This window comes from Mus caroli, unplaced genomic scaffold (assembly GCF_978045245.1).
Source record: "Mus caroli unplaced genomic scaffold, Mus_caroli_1 scaffold_6, whole genome shotgun sequence".
Taxonomy (NCBI): domain Eukaryota; kingdom Metazoa; phylum Chordata; class Mammalia; order Rodentia; family Muridae; genus Mus; species Mus caroli.
This window is the reverse complement of record NW_028227261.1, coordinates 40,721,538-40,736,253: the sequence shown is the minus strand read 5'-3', so window position 1 is coordinate 40,736,253 and position 14,716 is coordinate 40,721,538. Positions and strand designations below refer to the sequence as shown.

Sequence of the window (14,716 nt, the reverse complement as noted above, 5' to 3'; positions counted from 1 at the left end):
AGCCCTTCTTGATGATTTTCTCCCAGAGAATAAAACTGAGCAGAGCCTCATGAGGCAGAGAACCCCCTTTCCCTGTATCCTTTCCCAAACAACTACATCCAGACCAGCTGGTTATCAGTGAAGACCACGCTGCTCCTCATGAGAACGCTGGTGGAAGACGAAGGTGATGGCTGTAGATGAAGCATCCCAGGCAGCCTGGAGTACCTCATCCTGGAGCCCTCGTTTATCTGTGCTGTGGTTCCACTGAGCCAGGTCTGAAGTGCAGTCAGAACCATCAGGGGGTGGCCGGACCTGACGGCTGTTTACACAACGGCGGCAATGCAATCTGGGGTCAGAGGACAGAGTTGTGGTCACTACAGATTTCTGTGCTGTTCAGGTAGCAAAGAGATAATGACAAGGAACTCCACATACCTGTCATGTGTGTCACTGAGGCTTGCTTCATCCAGGGTAAACAGCTCTTTGAGCTCACCAAGAGAAAAGTGGCGCTCCACGTCCTGCTCCTCGTCCACCACACAGCTGCTCAGGGCCTTCTTGTGGCTCTGCCGCTGAAAGATCTTCTCCTCAATTGTTCCTGCCTAGAAATGGGATGAAATGTAGAACTCAACCGTTCCTGTAGATGCTGAGGGAGCAGGAAAACCTAGGGGCTGAAAACATCTTGAGAAAGAGCAATTATCTGCCTTAGCAGAGATCCATTTTCCTAGTTCTAGAGCCAAGAATTGTGCTGCTTTGTCTGTCCTGACCATTTTCAGCATCAGTGGAGAGTGTCAGCCTGGCTGGGTTGAGTGTAAACAGGTTACCTGTATCAAAAGTGCCCTCCACACCAAGGCCAGCTCTCATTCAGTACCATCCGACTATTTTATGTCAGGCCATATACTAGTAATAGGATACAAGAAAGAATGAAGTATGATCGCTACCACAGAGGCCACAGAACACTTCCTTCAATATGCAGACTAACTATATAAATAGATTTGTACCATTGCAAAAACCTATTAAGTAATACTCAGGGTCTCATCATGAAAGGAATGATTGAAGAGTTGAGTTCAGAAAGCACTGAAAACAGATTCTCTCTGAGCTGACTCCAGAAAAAAAGGTGGACTAGAAGCCAAGAGCAACAAAGAGGGTCAGTTCTTCAGGAGGCTGAGGCAGGAAGAGTTCTTGGACAAGGTGGAAGATTCTAGAAACATTAAGGATTTAAAGTAAATATATAAGTATAAGAAAGCTAGAAAGGATGAAAGAGTAAGATGAAAACCACCTGAAGAGATGGCTCAGCGGTTGAGAGCACTGACTGCTCTTTCAGAGACCCCGAGGTCCATGTCCAGCAACCACATGGTGGCACACAACCATCTGTAATGGGATCTTATGCCCTCTTCTGGTGTGTCTGAAGACAGCTACAGTGTACTCATACACATACTTACAGATAGCAGTCGGTAGATATAGCAGATCTTCTTTTGACCATCACGCCAGACTCGGGCCATAGCTTGTTCATCATTGGCTGGATTCCAGTCAGGATCAAACATGACCAGTCGGTTAGCACCAATGAGGTTAAGACCACAGCCCCCAGCTTTGCTGCTCAGCATGAAAACAAAATCAGGGCTCTGGGAAGAAAAGAAACAAGAAAGGAGGGCATAGGATGCACACACTTGGAAACTAAACTGGGATCCTCTCAGCTCCGCCAACATGTCTCCCACTTTTCTATACTCACGCTGAGGACCACAGGTTGGTCTGCCTACCATTCAATTTCCCAACCCACAAAGTCAGTTCCTAAGCCAGTTCTTATCACGCCCACCATAACACAAAACAAAACTAAAGCAGCGAAGCACAACCACCACACAGCTTCTCTGTCAACACATCACTTCCTGCGCTGCTGCACTTACCGATGGGCTATTGAAGCGCTCCACAACCTTGGCTCGCTTCTTAATGGACATTGTGCCATCCAGGCGAACATACAAGTACCTTGAGGGAGATCCAAATATCAAGACCCAAGAAGCATAAATTAGTTGGAACTATGGTTACCAAGAAGACTAGATTAACCATGCTTGAGGCTGCTCACGCATAGTCCAAGGCTTCCCTAAGAGAAGGACAGAGAAGGGCAGGAATTCTGATCTGTGTAAAGATGGAGCTATTGCCATCACAGTCATGAGGTAAGAAAAAGTCCTCATATAGCCACACCACATCCAATAATCAGAAAAATCTAATCATTTTCCTAGAGTGTCAGTGAGGAAGACACATCCCTTTGCTAGCCAGCCTGGTTAGGCTCTTCCCTACCTTCGAACCCGGCACAGCTTTTCAAAGAGATCCAATGTCTGAGTATAATTAGACACCAGCACGACTTTGTCACTGCTACGGCTTCTAGTCACGGCCAGAATGTAATCAAGGACCAGCATCTTACCTGGGAAAAGTGGCTATTATCAGTCCTCACAATTGGTCATCCCAGTGGCCCGCGGTGGTTATACTTGATATCCTGCTTTCAGACAGGATAGCTTCAGCACAGAGGTAATTTCCTAGCCTTATCCTATATTCCCTCCTCCAAGGAGACTGACCATCTGCTAATTGGGTGGGCTCACCTGACAACTGTGGCTCTACAGCTTTAGAGTTATAACCAGGTGGGAAGATACCCAAAGTGCCCTCAAAGCCATCCTCCTCTGCCACACACTTGTCATAGATTAGAGCTGGATCTGAAAACAAAAACAAAAAAGAAAAAAAAAAAAAAAACCCAATCAACGAAACAAATCCATATGAAAATGCTAGCACCTTTGATTATCTGACGCTTGTACTTCAGTGCTCACCCTCTGGATATCTGGCGATGACATAGGCCTCACAACTAGACTCACCTGGGGTACACCCTCCTAAGTTCCCACAGGGTGTAGCCAGTATCATCTGGAAGCCTCACCATCACTCACTACAATGTTCTCCCAACAACAAAAGGCCATCTGTTACTTTCTGCCTCGTGTTGTTCAAGAGGATGGGTGCATACAAGCACTCACATACACAGTCCAACACATCTCAAGCACCAAGGATGGACTGGGCATAAGACTATAAAATTGCCAAAGTAAAGGTGTAATTCAGAAGAGTCCACGTGTGGCCTCCACAGGGTCTCTAGAGAAGTTCTGGTGAAGGTCTCCAGCCTATTCACAAGAACTTCCGCTCCCTGCTCCCTCACACACAAGATACCGGGTATGGGTGCACTCACGATTACACAGCTTCTTTAGAGAGGTGATAGAAGACAGGGAAGACACACTCATCTTGCCCTCACGCAATTCTTCTTCAGGCTTAGCCTGTCTCAGAAATCTCTTGTATAGCTCAGTTTGAAGGGGTGTCAGCCTGAAAATAAAAGGGCAGGTGTAGCTCAATAGAAAAGACTGGAGCACACACACAGCTACCCTGAGAACACTGAAATTCAGCCACTCTTCAGAAGCTAAGCTTTAACCCACTTTAACCCACTCACTGTCTGCCTTTCAAGCAAGTTCATACCTACAACAAACCACCTGCTCAATCTTCACGGGCAGATACTTAGAGAGGATATCAGATGTTCTCCGTATCAGGCACCTAGGGGAAAAGGGAAAGGGCACGAGGGAGGTGAAACTGATGCAGCAGAATAAGAACTAAAGGACAAAAGACTCACTCTCCTTATAGTAGGGTAGGTCAGACCTACCATTTCTGAGATATATCATAGACTCATCATTTCAAATGAGATTTATTTGTTTATTTCAGGGTTTCAATTGTGGGAACAAAGTCCTTCAAAATTGCCTATCTTAAACTGACAATGCCTTTTGTTCCTTCCATTCGCTTGCTGGCTGGTCTTTAAAAGAAAGCCAAGGTCTTGCATTCACCATGCAGCTGTCAAAAAAAGTGGATCACAAACTTCACCCCTATCCCTTTTATTTATGGGCATGAGTTTTGTTTTGTTTTGGTTTTTTGTTTGTTTTGTTTTTTTGGTTTTTCGAGACAGGGTTTCTCTGTGTAGCCCTGGCTGTCCTGGAACTTACTTTGTAGACCAGGCTGGCCTCGAACTCAGAAATCCGCCTGCCTCTGCCTCCCGAGTGCTGGGATTAAAGGCGTGTGCCACCACGCCCGGCTGTGAGTATTCTTTTTGCATGTATGTCTACACACTGTGCTCATGCCTGGTGCCCTCAGATAGAGGAAGAGGGTACCAGCTCTCCTGGAACTGGAGTTACAGATGCTACCACATAGGTGTTGGAAATCGTCTGCAAGAACAATTCGTGTACTTAACCACTAAGCCAACTCAACTCTCCAGTGCCTAAACTATAGGTCTTTATTGGGAGGCGTCTATCTGTATTTGCACAGGCACCAGCTGTTACATAACCCCAGTCACTAAGCCCTTATCTGTGACTAGACCAGAATGAATAAAGAGGCATCTTCTGCACCTACCTGGTCAGGCACAATAGCACGTGCCTGGAACCCCATCACCTGGGAGGTAGCCTAGGATGCATGAGATACAATCTCAAAAACAGAGACGGGGAGGAGGGACAGCAGCCTCATAGGACACAATAACCCTGCTATCTAAAATTGGTAGGAAGAGATAGCCATAAAGTTAGGACAGAACACTGATAATGAAATTTATCAGCAGTTCACACCAATAACAGGAGTCCAGGATGTACCTGCTCTTGAATCATTTGAAACCCACTGGAACAAAAATAAGCACTCTTGGCCTGGGAACCTCACTAAAATTCTTCAGCTCTTTAACCCACCACACAACTCGTCTACACATAGAAAGCCTAATGCTTTAGGCAAAAAGCAACTGTCAAGAAGGCTCTGAAGCCGGAACAAGGATGCGTCTTGTTCAGGAAGGCTCACTGAACCACAGAAGAGCTTCTTCAGGGGGTTGATAGAACAAAACTAGGCCACAGGGCTACTCAAAGGAGACTTATCCTGTACGACCATGCTATTTATACAGTGACAATTCGTGGTACAGATCCCATTCCTGCCCTCAAACACCAGTCCTTAAAGGCTCCAGACAGAGCAAGCCCACAGATCTAGCAGTTAGTTCTCAGACGGCCTGGAAGGCAATTGGCTGAGCAGAGGAGAGGCTCTCACCTGTTCACAATACTGATGAGCTCCTGCAGACGTTCCTCCCCACGTTGCCTGTCTGCCTCACTGGCAGCTGCATCTCGACTCTTCAAAATCGGCAACTCAAAATGCTTCTTGAATTCCTGAGCAGTTCCTAAACAGAAGAGAGAACTGAATATGAAAGCATGTAAAGGTAGAGTGATTTTCTCACTGCTAATGACAGTCACCCTCCCTGCTGAGAACAACGGTGAACAAAATGCAGGCAAGTTTGATTCTATGAATCAAGCTCTAAGCAGGGAAGACTCGAGTAGTTAAATATAATTAGATGGTAATGCCCCAATAAAAAAACTTAGTTACTATAAATGAGCTAAAATTCCAACTATAAGATAAAGACACAGGCTGGGGATATGGCTCAGTGAGTAAAAGTACTAACATCACAAGCCACACAATCCAAACTCCATCTCCTGAACCCCTGAAAACAGCTAGATGTAATGGCACACATCTGTAGCTCCAGCACTGCTATGGGGAGCCGGGAGGCAAGAGAAAGGAGAATCGCCTAAAAGCTTGAGATCACAGGAGCACCAGGAACAAGAAAGTAGCTGCCTTAACAAGAATCAATCCCTAAAGGTTGTCCTTTGACCCACAGATGTGTGAGATAGTAGCATACATTCATTATACACATTCTCTCATACACACATACAATAAATTTAAAAAACAGCCAGGCAGTGGTGACACACCCCTTTAATCCCAACACCCAGGAGGCAGAGGCAGGAAGATCTCTGTGAGATCTACTGAGTGAGTTCCAGGATGGCCAGGGATATACAGAGAAACAATGTCTTAAAAAAACAAAAAGAACCAAAGAGGTTGGGTATGGTGGTACTCAGTTAATCCCAGCAGAGGCAGATGGATCTCTGTTTAGTTCAAAGCTATCCTGGTCAACATAGGGGAATCGTGGCCAACCAGGGCTACATAGTGAGACCATGTAATGTCATGTCATAAAATAAGATAAAATATGCTCGCAGTATGGAGTACAAAGAGATCACTCAGTAGCCACTCTTCCAGAGGACCCCAGGATCGATTTTAGCATTCACAGGATAGCTAGCTCATAACTATCTGTAACTCTAACCCCAAGAGATCTTATGCCCTCTTCTGGCTCTGTGGGTAACAGGCACACACACACAGTACATAGCCATACAAGCAGGCAAAGTGCATATAAATATAAAGTAAACATAGTTGTTTGGTTTTTTTTAAAAGATTCTGGCCATGTTATATATACGTCAGTCTAGAAATCAGTAAAGCACGACCCTGTCTCAAAGAAACAGAAGATTATCTGGCAAGATAGTTAAGTGGCACTTGCTGCCCAGCCTGATAAAGCTGAGTTTGATCCATAGAACCCATATGATGAATGAAGAGAACTCACTTCCTGTAAGCTGCTGTCTGGCATCCTGCACAGTAAGTTTAAAATGGAAAACAAAAAAAGTTTAGAGCCAGGAGTGGTGGAACGATTTGGGAGGTAAAGGCAGTCAGATCTCTCTGAGTTCAACGCCAGCCTGGTCTACAGAAATAGTTCCAGGACAGCCAGGGCTGCTACACACAGAAACCATGTCTCGAAAAAACAAAACAAAACAAAAAAATTTTAAAACTTTTTTTTTTTTAAATGTTAGGCCAGGCACACAGTAGCACTTACTGCATAAATCCAGCAATCTGGAGTCTGAGGCAAGATCTCAAGTTTTAGCTCACCCTGAGCTGCATAGCAAGACCCAGTAAGCAGAGTTTGTCATTTTGAGACAGGATATTGTTATGTTGGCTTTGAACAAGTCACCTGCCTTAGCACGTATAGTAACGGAGCTTAAGCTTAAGTCTCTAGCTTACTGTGTGTGAAACAAATTCTGAAGAACAATTGTAACTGTCCAAATACGACTTTAAAGAAAAAAGAAGCCGGGCGTGGTGGTGCACGCCTTTAATCCCAGCACTCGGGAGGCAGAGGCAGGTGGATTTCTGAGTTCGAGGCCAGCCTGGTCTACAAAGTGAGTTCCAGGGCTACACAGAGAAACCCTGTCTCGAAAAACCAAAAAAAAAAAAAACTTTTGTCTGCCGTTTTGTTGGAATAAAATACTTAAGAAATACAGGAAGGGCTTGTGAGACGCTCAATGCTTAACAGCACCTGTCCTTGCAGACTCAGTCCCCAGCACCCACACAGTTGTTCCAGTTCCACAGACTCTGATGCTGCCTTAGGACCTCCACAGGCACTGCACACATGTAGTACACACGCACATACAAAGACAAACCATTCAGACACATGCTTTCATCTCAACACTCAGAAGGCAGAAACAAGCAGACCTCTGGGAGTTCAATCCTAGTCCTGAGTGACAGGACAGCCAGGCCCACACACAGAAACCATGTCTCAAAACAAAACAAAACAACAAAACAAAAATCAGATGAATAACAAAAAATAAAAAGGTAGAAAGAAAAGATAAAGTCCTGAGCCTTTCAAAGTGGAAGATTAATTAGAATTTAGAATATACTCCCACTACCTATTGCTGATATACTTTGTATTAATGAATAAAGCATCTTTTTATTCAAAGTAAAAAAAATTAGTATTTATATAGGAACGCAAAGGGCCAAGAATATTAATGACAATGGGTGGGAATTTAGGAAGCTTCACCTTCATATCAAGACATATTATTAAGCTGAATATGATGCACACACCTCACGTTCCCCTCAGCTCAGTCTCCACGTATTATGATTGCAGGTGTAACATAAAGTCTCCATGCCTGGCCTTTTCTTTTCTTTCTCATTTTATTTGCTTATTTGTTTATGGGTGAAGGTGCCCTATGTATTACAGACACGTGCCGACATACCTGACCTCAAGACCAGTCTTCTCTGGCAGGCAGTGATAGCAATCCCACTCTTACACATTATGGGGAGAATCTTTCCGAGACAGGGTTTCTCTGTATAGCCCTGGCTGTCCTGAAACTCACTCTGTAGACCAGGCTGGCCTCGAACTCAGAAATCCACCTGCCTCTGCCTCCCAAGTGCTGAGATTAAAGACGTGTGCCACCACTGCCCGGCTCTTAATCCCACTCTTAATGCCATTTAGGAGGCAGAGGCAGTTGGACCTCTAAGTTTGAGGCCAACCTGGTCTACAGAGTGAGGTCCAAGAGAGCCAGGGCAAAGACACAGAGAAAGCCTGTCCCAAAAGAGAAAGGAACGGAAAGAAGACAAAGACCAATTGGGAAAGATATTTGACCTCCAGCTCTGGAAAGCACACATGAACACACAAACATGATTACAACTGACTAAAACTCCAGCTCCAGGGGATCTAACTTGCTTCTGAACTGTGTGGGCAATTACAAGATGCACACAAACCCACACAGATATACATAATTATAAGTGATAAGTGTAAAGGGTGAGAGATACCTCAGTAGTTAAAAGAGCATCTGCTCCTCATGCAGCAGACCCTGAGTCAGTTCACAGGACCTACACAGTGACTAACAACCACCTGTACACCTCTAATGCCAGGAGATCTGAGGCCAAAGGCAACAGGCACACACGTGGTGGTATACATACATACCATACATGCGGGCAAAACAATCACACAGATACAAATTTTTAAAAATACATTTAAAAATCCTTTAAAACATAATTTAAAAATTTAAAAAACTAAAGCAGAGAGCAATCAAAGAGACCTACACACAGGTGCCCACACTAACATATATCACACATAATCTAACCATCCCTACATAGCTAACACTGCCTCTGCACTCTGCACAAGACAGATGGCGCAAGCGGGTCCTCCTGAGTTGCTCCAGTTACAGCCATCCAACAGCTTTGCTTCCCAACCCACTTTTTCTTTTTTGAGAAAAAAATCTAATGTAGTCCAGATGGACTTCCAACACCCTATGTAGCTGAGAATGGTCCTGAACTCCTGGTCCTCTTGCCACCATCTCCAGATGCTGAGATCCAGGCATCTGCTCTGCTATGGCTTGGCTACCCTTGGACAAGAGTGTCTGGTGATCCAAACCAATTTGATAATGTCTCCTTAATCTTCTTAGCTGAAGTTACACTCTAAGGACAAAGCAGGCAGAATTGCTTACCCAAAATGCCAGAATTTACAAAGTGCACCAAGCTGAAATACTCCAGCAAATCATTTTGGATGGGGGTCCCGGAGATTAGCACCCGCCGGCTGGTATTCAAGCTGTCCAGAGCCTGGTAAGTCTGATTCTCAGAGTTCTTTAGCCTGTGGCCCTGCAAGACAATTAAGTCTCACTTAGGATGATTCCATATTCTTAAATGATAAAATTAAATGATAACAAAGTCTGCAGATAGAGTCTCAAACATCACAGGTCCTAAAGTTGCAGGCACTAGGCATGCCAGCAGAAGGTTCTTCACCTAAGGGGCTGAAGAGAGGCATTTGGCTACAAGGTGGACTAGTGCTACCTCCAAAAGAGCAAAGATTCCCTCTGTTCCCTCCTAATCTTCCATGTCAAACTACTGCTCACCCAATCTCTCTCGGACATTTGGGGAATCCCACTCTTCCCCACCAGTCCAACTACCCAGAGCTTTCAGAGCAAGGCATCTCAATGTCTTGTTTGAGCCATGGATGCTAGGAGAACTCAGCTGCACTCTACCTTTAGGCAGAGTTCATATAGCTAATATATACTGTAAGATATTAATATATACAATACATTATATAACTATTATGTATAACATACAATTATATGTTATATAATGATAATTTACTATATAATTATGTTATGTTAATATATAATTAATATATTATATACAACTACATAATATATTGTTGATATATCTTATGTTATCTAATATTTAATATATTAAACATATTAAAAATTATAATACTATATATGTGTGAATATGTGTATACATACAAAGATCTTCCCTTCACAGTCCTACAGCTTTTCCCTAACCTGTCCTCCCTGTAGCCATCTCTATAACTTCTCTTGAAAGCACTTATTTTCAGGAAGATAGAAAGGCCTTTCTTAGACGGGCAGTGGTGGCGCATTCCTTTAATCTCAACACTTGGGAGGCAGAGAGGCAGGCAGATTTCTGAGTTCGAAGCCAGCCTGGTCTACAGAGTTCCAGGATAGCCAGGGCTACACAGAGAAACCCTGTCTCAAAAAAACAAAACAAAACAAAACAAAAAAACAAAAAAAGGCCTTTCTTTTCTCAGAACCATGTGACCAAGAGCAACCCAATAGTCTCTGTAAATGCAGCTTCCTTTCAGTCCCATGATGGAAAAGCCTCACGCTCGCACACTCACTCACTCACGAAACAACCTCAACTGCCAATGAAAGAATAAGTGAGCATATCGGTTGTTCTATTCAGTCTGCCTTTGATGGTGGTATTAAACGACTTTTCCCCGACTCCCTCACAATCCATACAACAAATGGAAATTATACTGTTTAGAAATGAAAAAATTCAACTTCAGTTTTTAGGTACTCCCCCCCTCATCACACTATGGAAGTTAACAGGGCTCTAACTGAAACACAGGTCTGTTACCTCCAAAGTCTGTGCACTGTGTCTTGTCTCTCATCCACTGTTAGTTACAAAGCCTCAACTAGACATGAACTTCTTTTTTTTTTAAAGATTTATTTATTTTATGTATATGAGAACACTGTCACTGTCTTCAGACACACCAGAAGAGGGCATCGGATCCCATTATAGATGGTTGGGAGCCACCATGTGGTAGCTGGGGATTGAACTCAGTGCTCTTTTTTTTTTTTTTGGTTTTTCAAGACAGGGTTTCTCAGTATAGTCCTGGCTGTCCTGGAACTCACTTTGTAGACCAGGTTGGCCTTGAACTCAGAAATCTGCTTCCCTCTGCCTCCCAAGTGCTGGGATTAAAGGATTAAAGGTATGCACCACCACCACGCATGGCTTGAACTCAGTGCTCATAACCACTGAGCCATCTCTCCAGCCTCCAACATGAACTTCTAAAAGCAGATCCACATAATTAATTTTACAATATTTTCACTTCACAGAACACAGTGATGCACAAAATACTACTCAGTGACGTAAAATAAACTAAGGTTCTTCTAAGAAAGAATTAAACATAAAATTTTAACTTTTAATGGTCATTAACAATTCAGCTTCCTGAAAAAATGACATCATAGAATGCCAAGGGCGGGGCTGGAGAGAAGGCTCAGCAGTTAAAAGCACCAACTGCTCTTCCAGAGGTCCTGAGTTCAAATTCCAGCAACCACATGGTGGCTCACAACCATCTGTAATGAGATCTGACGCCCTCTTCTGGTGTGTCTGAAGACAGCTACAGTGTACTTATATATAATAATAAATAAATCTTAAAAAAAAAAAAAAAGAATGCCAAGGGCTTGGCTCATAACAGGGACTTAGATGAAATCTAATGAATGAACCTTAGTCTATGAGTCTGTCGCTGGGATAGACAACTCTAGCTCCTACTGGACCAGTCACTGAGGCTCCAGATAGTTATTATCATTACTATCAGATTAAAAAGAAAAAGAAAAAGAAAAAAAAAAAACAGCTTCTGAGCTATGAGCTAGGTCTGGTGACCCAGGCCCATAACCCCAGAAAGAACACTGCTCCAAGTGTGAGTCCCGCCTGGACTAGAAGGTCCTATCTATGGCAAATAAAGAAACCTCGAGGCTCCCAGGGAACAAGAGCTTCGGTCTGCTTTCTCTGATACCATCCTTTGACCTCGATCTGGATCCTATCGGTCACCCTACATGGTGATAAAACACCTTACTTTTGGAGACCATGTTTGCTAGCTATGAGCTATTTCCCAGTTGGCCTTTTATCTTTATGAAAAGTCTGTTATTGATTTTCCAGTGAGTTTCCTGATACCCTGCTAGGCAATCCCTCCTAATACAAGTATATAGCGGCAGGATCTAAGGTAGGATCTATGTGACTGTTGTGTGCCTGACCCTGAGCACACAACAGTCACAATGAGTGAGCACTCTGCTTCTGAACCATCTCTCAAGCCCCTGACATGAACTCTTTTTTAAAAAAATATTTATTTATTTTATGTATATGTGTACACAGTAGCTGTACAGATGGTTGTGAGCCTTCATGTGGTTACTGGGAATTGAATTGTTTTTAGGACTTCTGCTTGCTCCAGTCAGTTATGTATTTATTATTATACATAAGTACACTGTAGCTGTCTTCAGACACACCAGAAGAGGGCATCAGATCTCATTATGGGGGGTAGTGAGCCACCATGTGGTTGCTGGGATTTGAACTCAGGACCTTCGGAAGAGCAGTCGGTGCTCTTACCCGCTGAGCCATCTCTCCAGCCCCTGACATGAACTCTTGATCTTCCTCCTCAACCTCTTCTTAAGTTTCTAGAACTCTAGGCTTGTGCCATACCATGTAAAACATTAGACTTTCATTCCTGTGCTTCTTATCATCCAAGCATTCTTAACCTAGAATAAAGACCAGCTTTACCAAGGCTTGGGAGACACCAGGCACTGCGATAAGTTTCCCCAATTAATTTCCTAAATCCTCAGAGATTATTGTATAATCCTGAGACAGGTATGATCACTATTTTCCTGGTACAGAAAAAGCATCTCACATGGTTAAAGGACTTGAGAATAAGGTCACACTACAGTTAAGTGACAGAGCCAGGATCTGAATAAAGGTCTCCAACAATTCTAAAACCTATTATTCCCTTAGACACTGTGCCATCTCTCACTGCACATCTTAATCCCTCCCAGTCTTCCCAAACTCCTTCTTTGGTTTAATATTACTATTTAGAGGGAGAAAAATACCAACTGGCCCACAGTACCTAAACTCTCCTCAGCTTTGTTTGTTTGAGATAGGGTCTCATTATGTAGACTTGGCTGGCCTAGAACTCATTACAGTAAACCAAGCCACAAACTCAGAGATCCATCTGTCTCTGCTTCTGGAGTGCTGGCATTAGGAGGGACACACTGTGTCATCCCTCTTTTGGCAAGCTGGTGTCATAGACTCTCCACTCACTGTCCCCTCCAGTGCGGCACTCCCCAGTAACTGGGGGAGTACTGGGGCAGGAATAATTAGTGAAGACTGACATCCTGAATGTCTCCCACCCAGACTACCAAGTGTTAAGTACCTCGTCACATATGACCAGTCCAACATTTCCTTTTTTAAGAACTCCAACATGCAGGCGGAAAGTCTCATAGGAAATGATGAGGATGGGGGAAGGCACTCTAGCTCCACGCTGGTTCATGAATCCTTCTACAACAGAAAGGTTGTAGAGAACATATCAGAAGATCTTAAAGAAAAACAGACTGATGGCTGTTTAACACAGCCTAGAAAGAACTGTCTGTCGGTATTTCAGCTGTTTTCCAATGGCAATTTCCCCACTTGTCCCCACACCACCATCAATGCTGCCCACAAGTGGACACACAAGTAAAAAGCCTGGGCGGAAGAGTACAGCAATGTTTGTTAAGGCTCCATACCCAATTTTTGATCTATCTCGTCCTTCGAGCCTCCGTCAATGGCCAGAGGTTGAATCCTCCCTCCAAGCCATTTCTCAACCTCATTGTACCAGTTCTTCACCAGGCTAGAAGGTGACACCACCACTGCCTTCTCGATTTCTGGCTTGCATTCTGGGCTCTGGCGTAAAAGTGTCCACATCAATGTGATGCACTGCAGTGTCTTCCCCAGGCCCATCTCATCGGCCATGATGCAGCCATGGCTTCCAGGAATTCGACGACTGGTGACACACTCCCATAGGAACTTCACTCCCTGATGAGTAACACCATTTAGTCCATGTTGGCGCCTACTTAGCCCCCAGCCCCCACACCCTCCCTGACTCTCATTTACCTCTCTCTGATGAGGCCGCAATACCTTACTGAGAATAGGGTCAACAACCACGTGAACAGGGAGTTTTTCCCTGAGAAATACAGCAGAAAAAAAACAAAACAAAACCATGTTGATCAGACTCAGGCAAGGTCAAGCCTCAGTAAGTGGTACCCTCTACTGACCCAGAGGCCCCAGATAGCACCTCTCCATCAGGTGATAAACCACAGTGAGGTCCTGCTCTAGGAGTCAGAAAGTTCAGAACCGGTGAGACTGCTGTCCTTACCTCATCACCTGCCCCTCCCAACGAGCACAGCAGAAGGTAGTGAGGAAACCCATAACCGGAACACGACCACACACTCTCCCACAGACAATCCCCTTCCCAACCACTTGCTCTCGGTATACTGCAGTTATCAGGACAGCTCAGATAATCTATGCCAATCCCAAAGAGGGAAAAAAATCACGCCATCCTCCTAGGCATATCCACTTACAGCAGGCCAGAACTACTCAAAAAATACCAATGTGCATACTTGTCAAGCTTCAGTTGGTCATGGACGCTGAGTGGGGGAGGCTCATAGAGAACCAAGGCACCTTCTTCCAGAGGGTCATGAAGGGCACGACGAACTCCAGCCCTTTTCAGGCCCAATGCACGAGAGCCCAGGGGACCTAGAAATCAGCAACCAATCTGTAAGCCAACCTTCAATATTTATTTATTCAGCCACTCTAGCGGGCCCAATGGGACCCATCCCTCATGTAACTTTTAAGGGTCCCCCAACCTCTTTCGCAGAACTTCTTCAAACCACTTACACATCATCTTTATCTAACCACTATCTCTTCAACCCTCAAGCTTTTCCTATTTTATTTCTCCCATTCAACTACAAACTTGTGGAAGGCTTTTTATATATGA

General features: G+C 44.2%; 1 protein-coding gene across 1 annotated transcript; it reads right to left on the bottom strand.

Annotated features, from left to right (window-relative positions):
- Nucleotides 1-17: 17 nt before the first annotated feature.
- Rad54l (RAD54 like) lies at nucleotides 18-14,466 on the bottom strand. The gene is made up of 14 exons (XM_029476234.2): nucleotides 14,340-14,466; nucleotides 13,834-13,903; nucleotides 13,467-13,755; nucleotides 13,118-13,242; nucleotides 9,126-9,276; nucleotides 5,056-5,182; nucleotides 3,472-3,546; nucleotides 3,191-3,321; nucleotides 2,565-2,675; nucleotides 2,266-2,389; nucleotides 1,875-1,953; nucleotides 1,416-1,595; nucleotides 412-575; nucleotides 18-325 (listed from the first exon to the last, which is right to left on the bottom strand). The coding sequence occupies exons 3-14, from the start codon at nucleotides 13,690-13,692 to the stop codon at nucleotides 115-117; spliced, it is 1,704 nt and encodes a 567-aa protein (XP_029332094.1). The 5' UTR covers nucleotides 13,693-13,755; nucleotides 13,834-13,903; nucleotides 14,340-14,466; the 3' UTR covers nucleotides 18-114.
- Nucleotides 14,467-14,716: the final 250 nt, after the last annotated feature.

Excerpts from the sequence above, each read along its gene's own strand:
- Rad54l (XM_029476234.2), bottom strand. The coding sequence starts at position 13,692 with ATGGCCGATGAGATGGGCCTGGGGAAGACACTGCAGTGCATCACATTG. Across the intron at positions 9,277-13,117 it reads GACTGGTCATATGTGACGAG|GGCCACAGGCTAAAGAACTC; the intron begins GTACTTAACACT and ends ATTGTCTTGCAG. Across the intron at positions 2,390-2,564 it reads TGTAGAGCCACAGTTGTCAG|GTAAGATGCTGGTCCTTGAT; the intron begins GTGAGCCCACCC and ends CACTTTTCCCAG.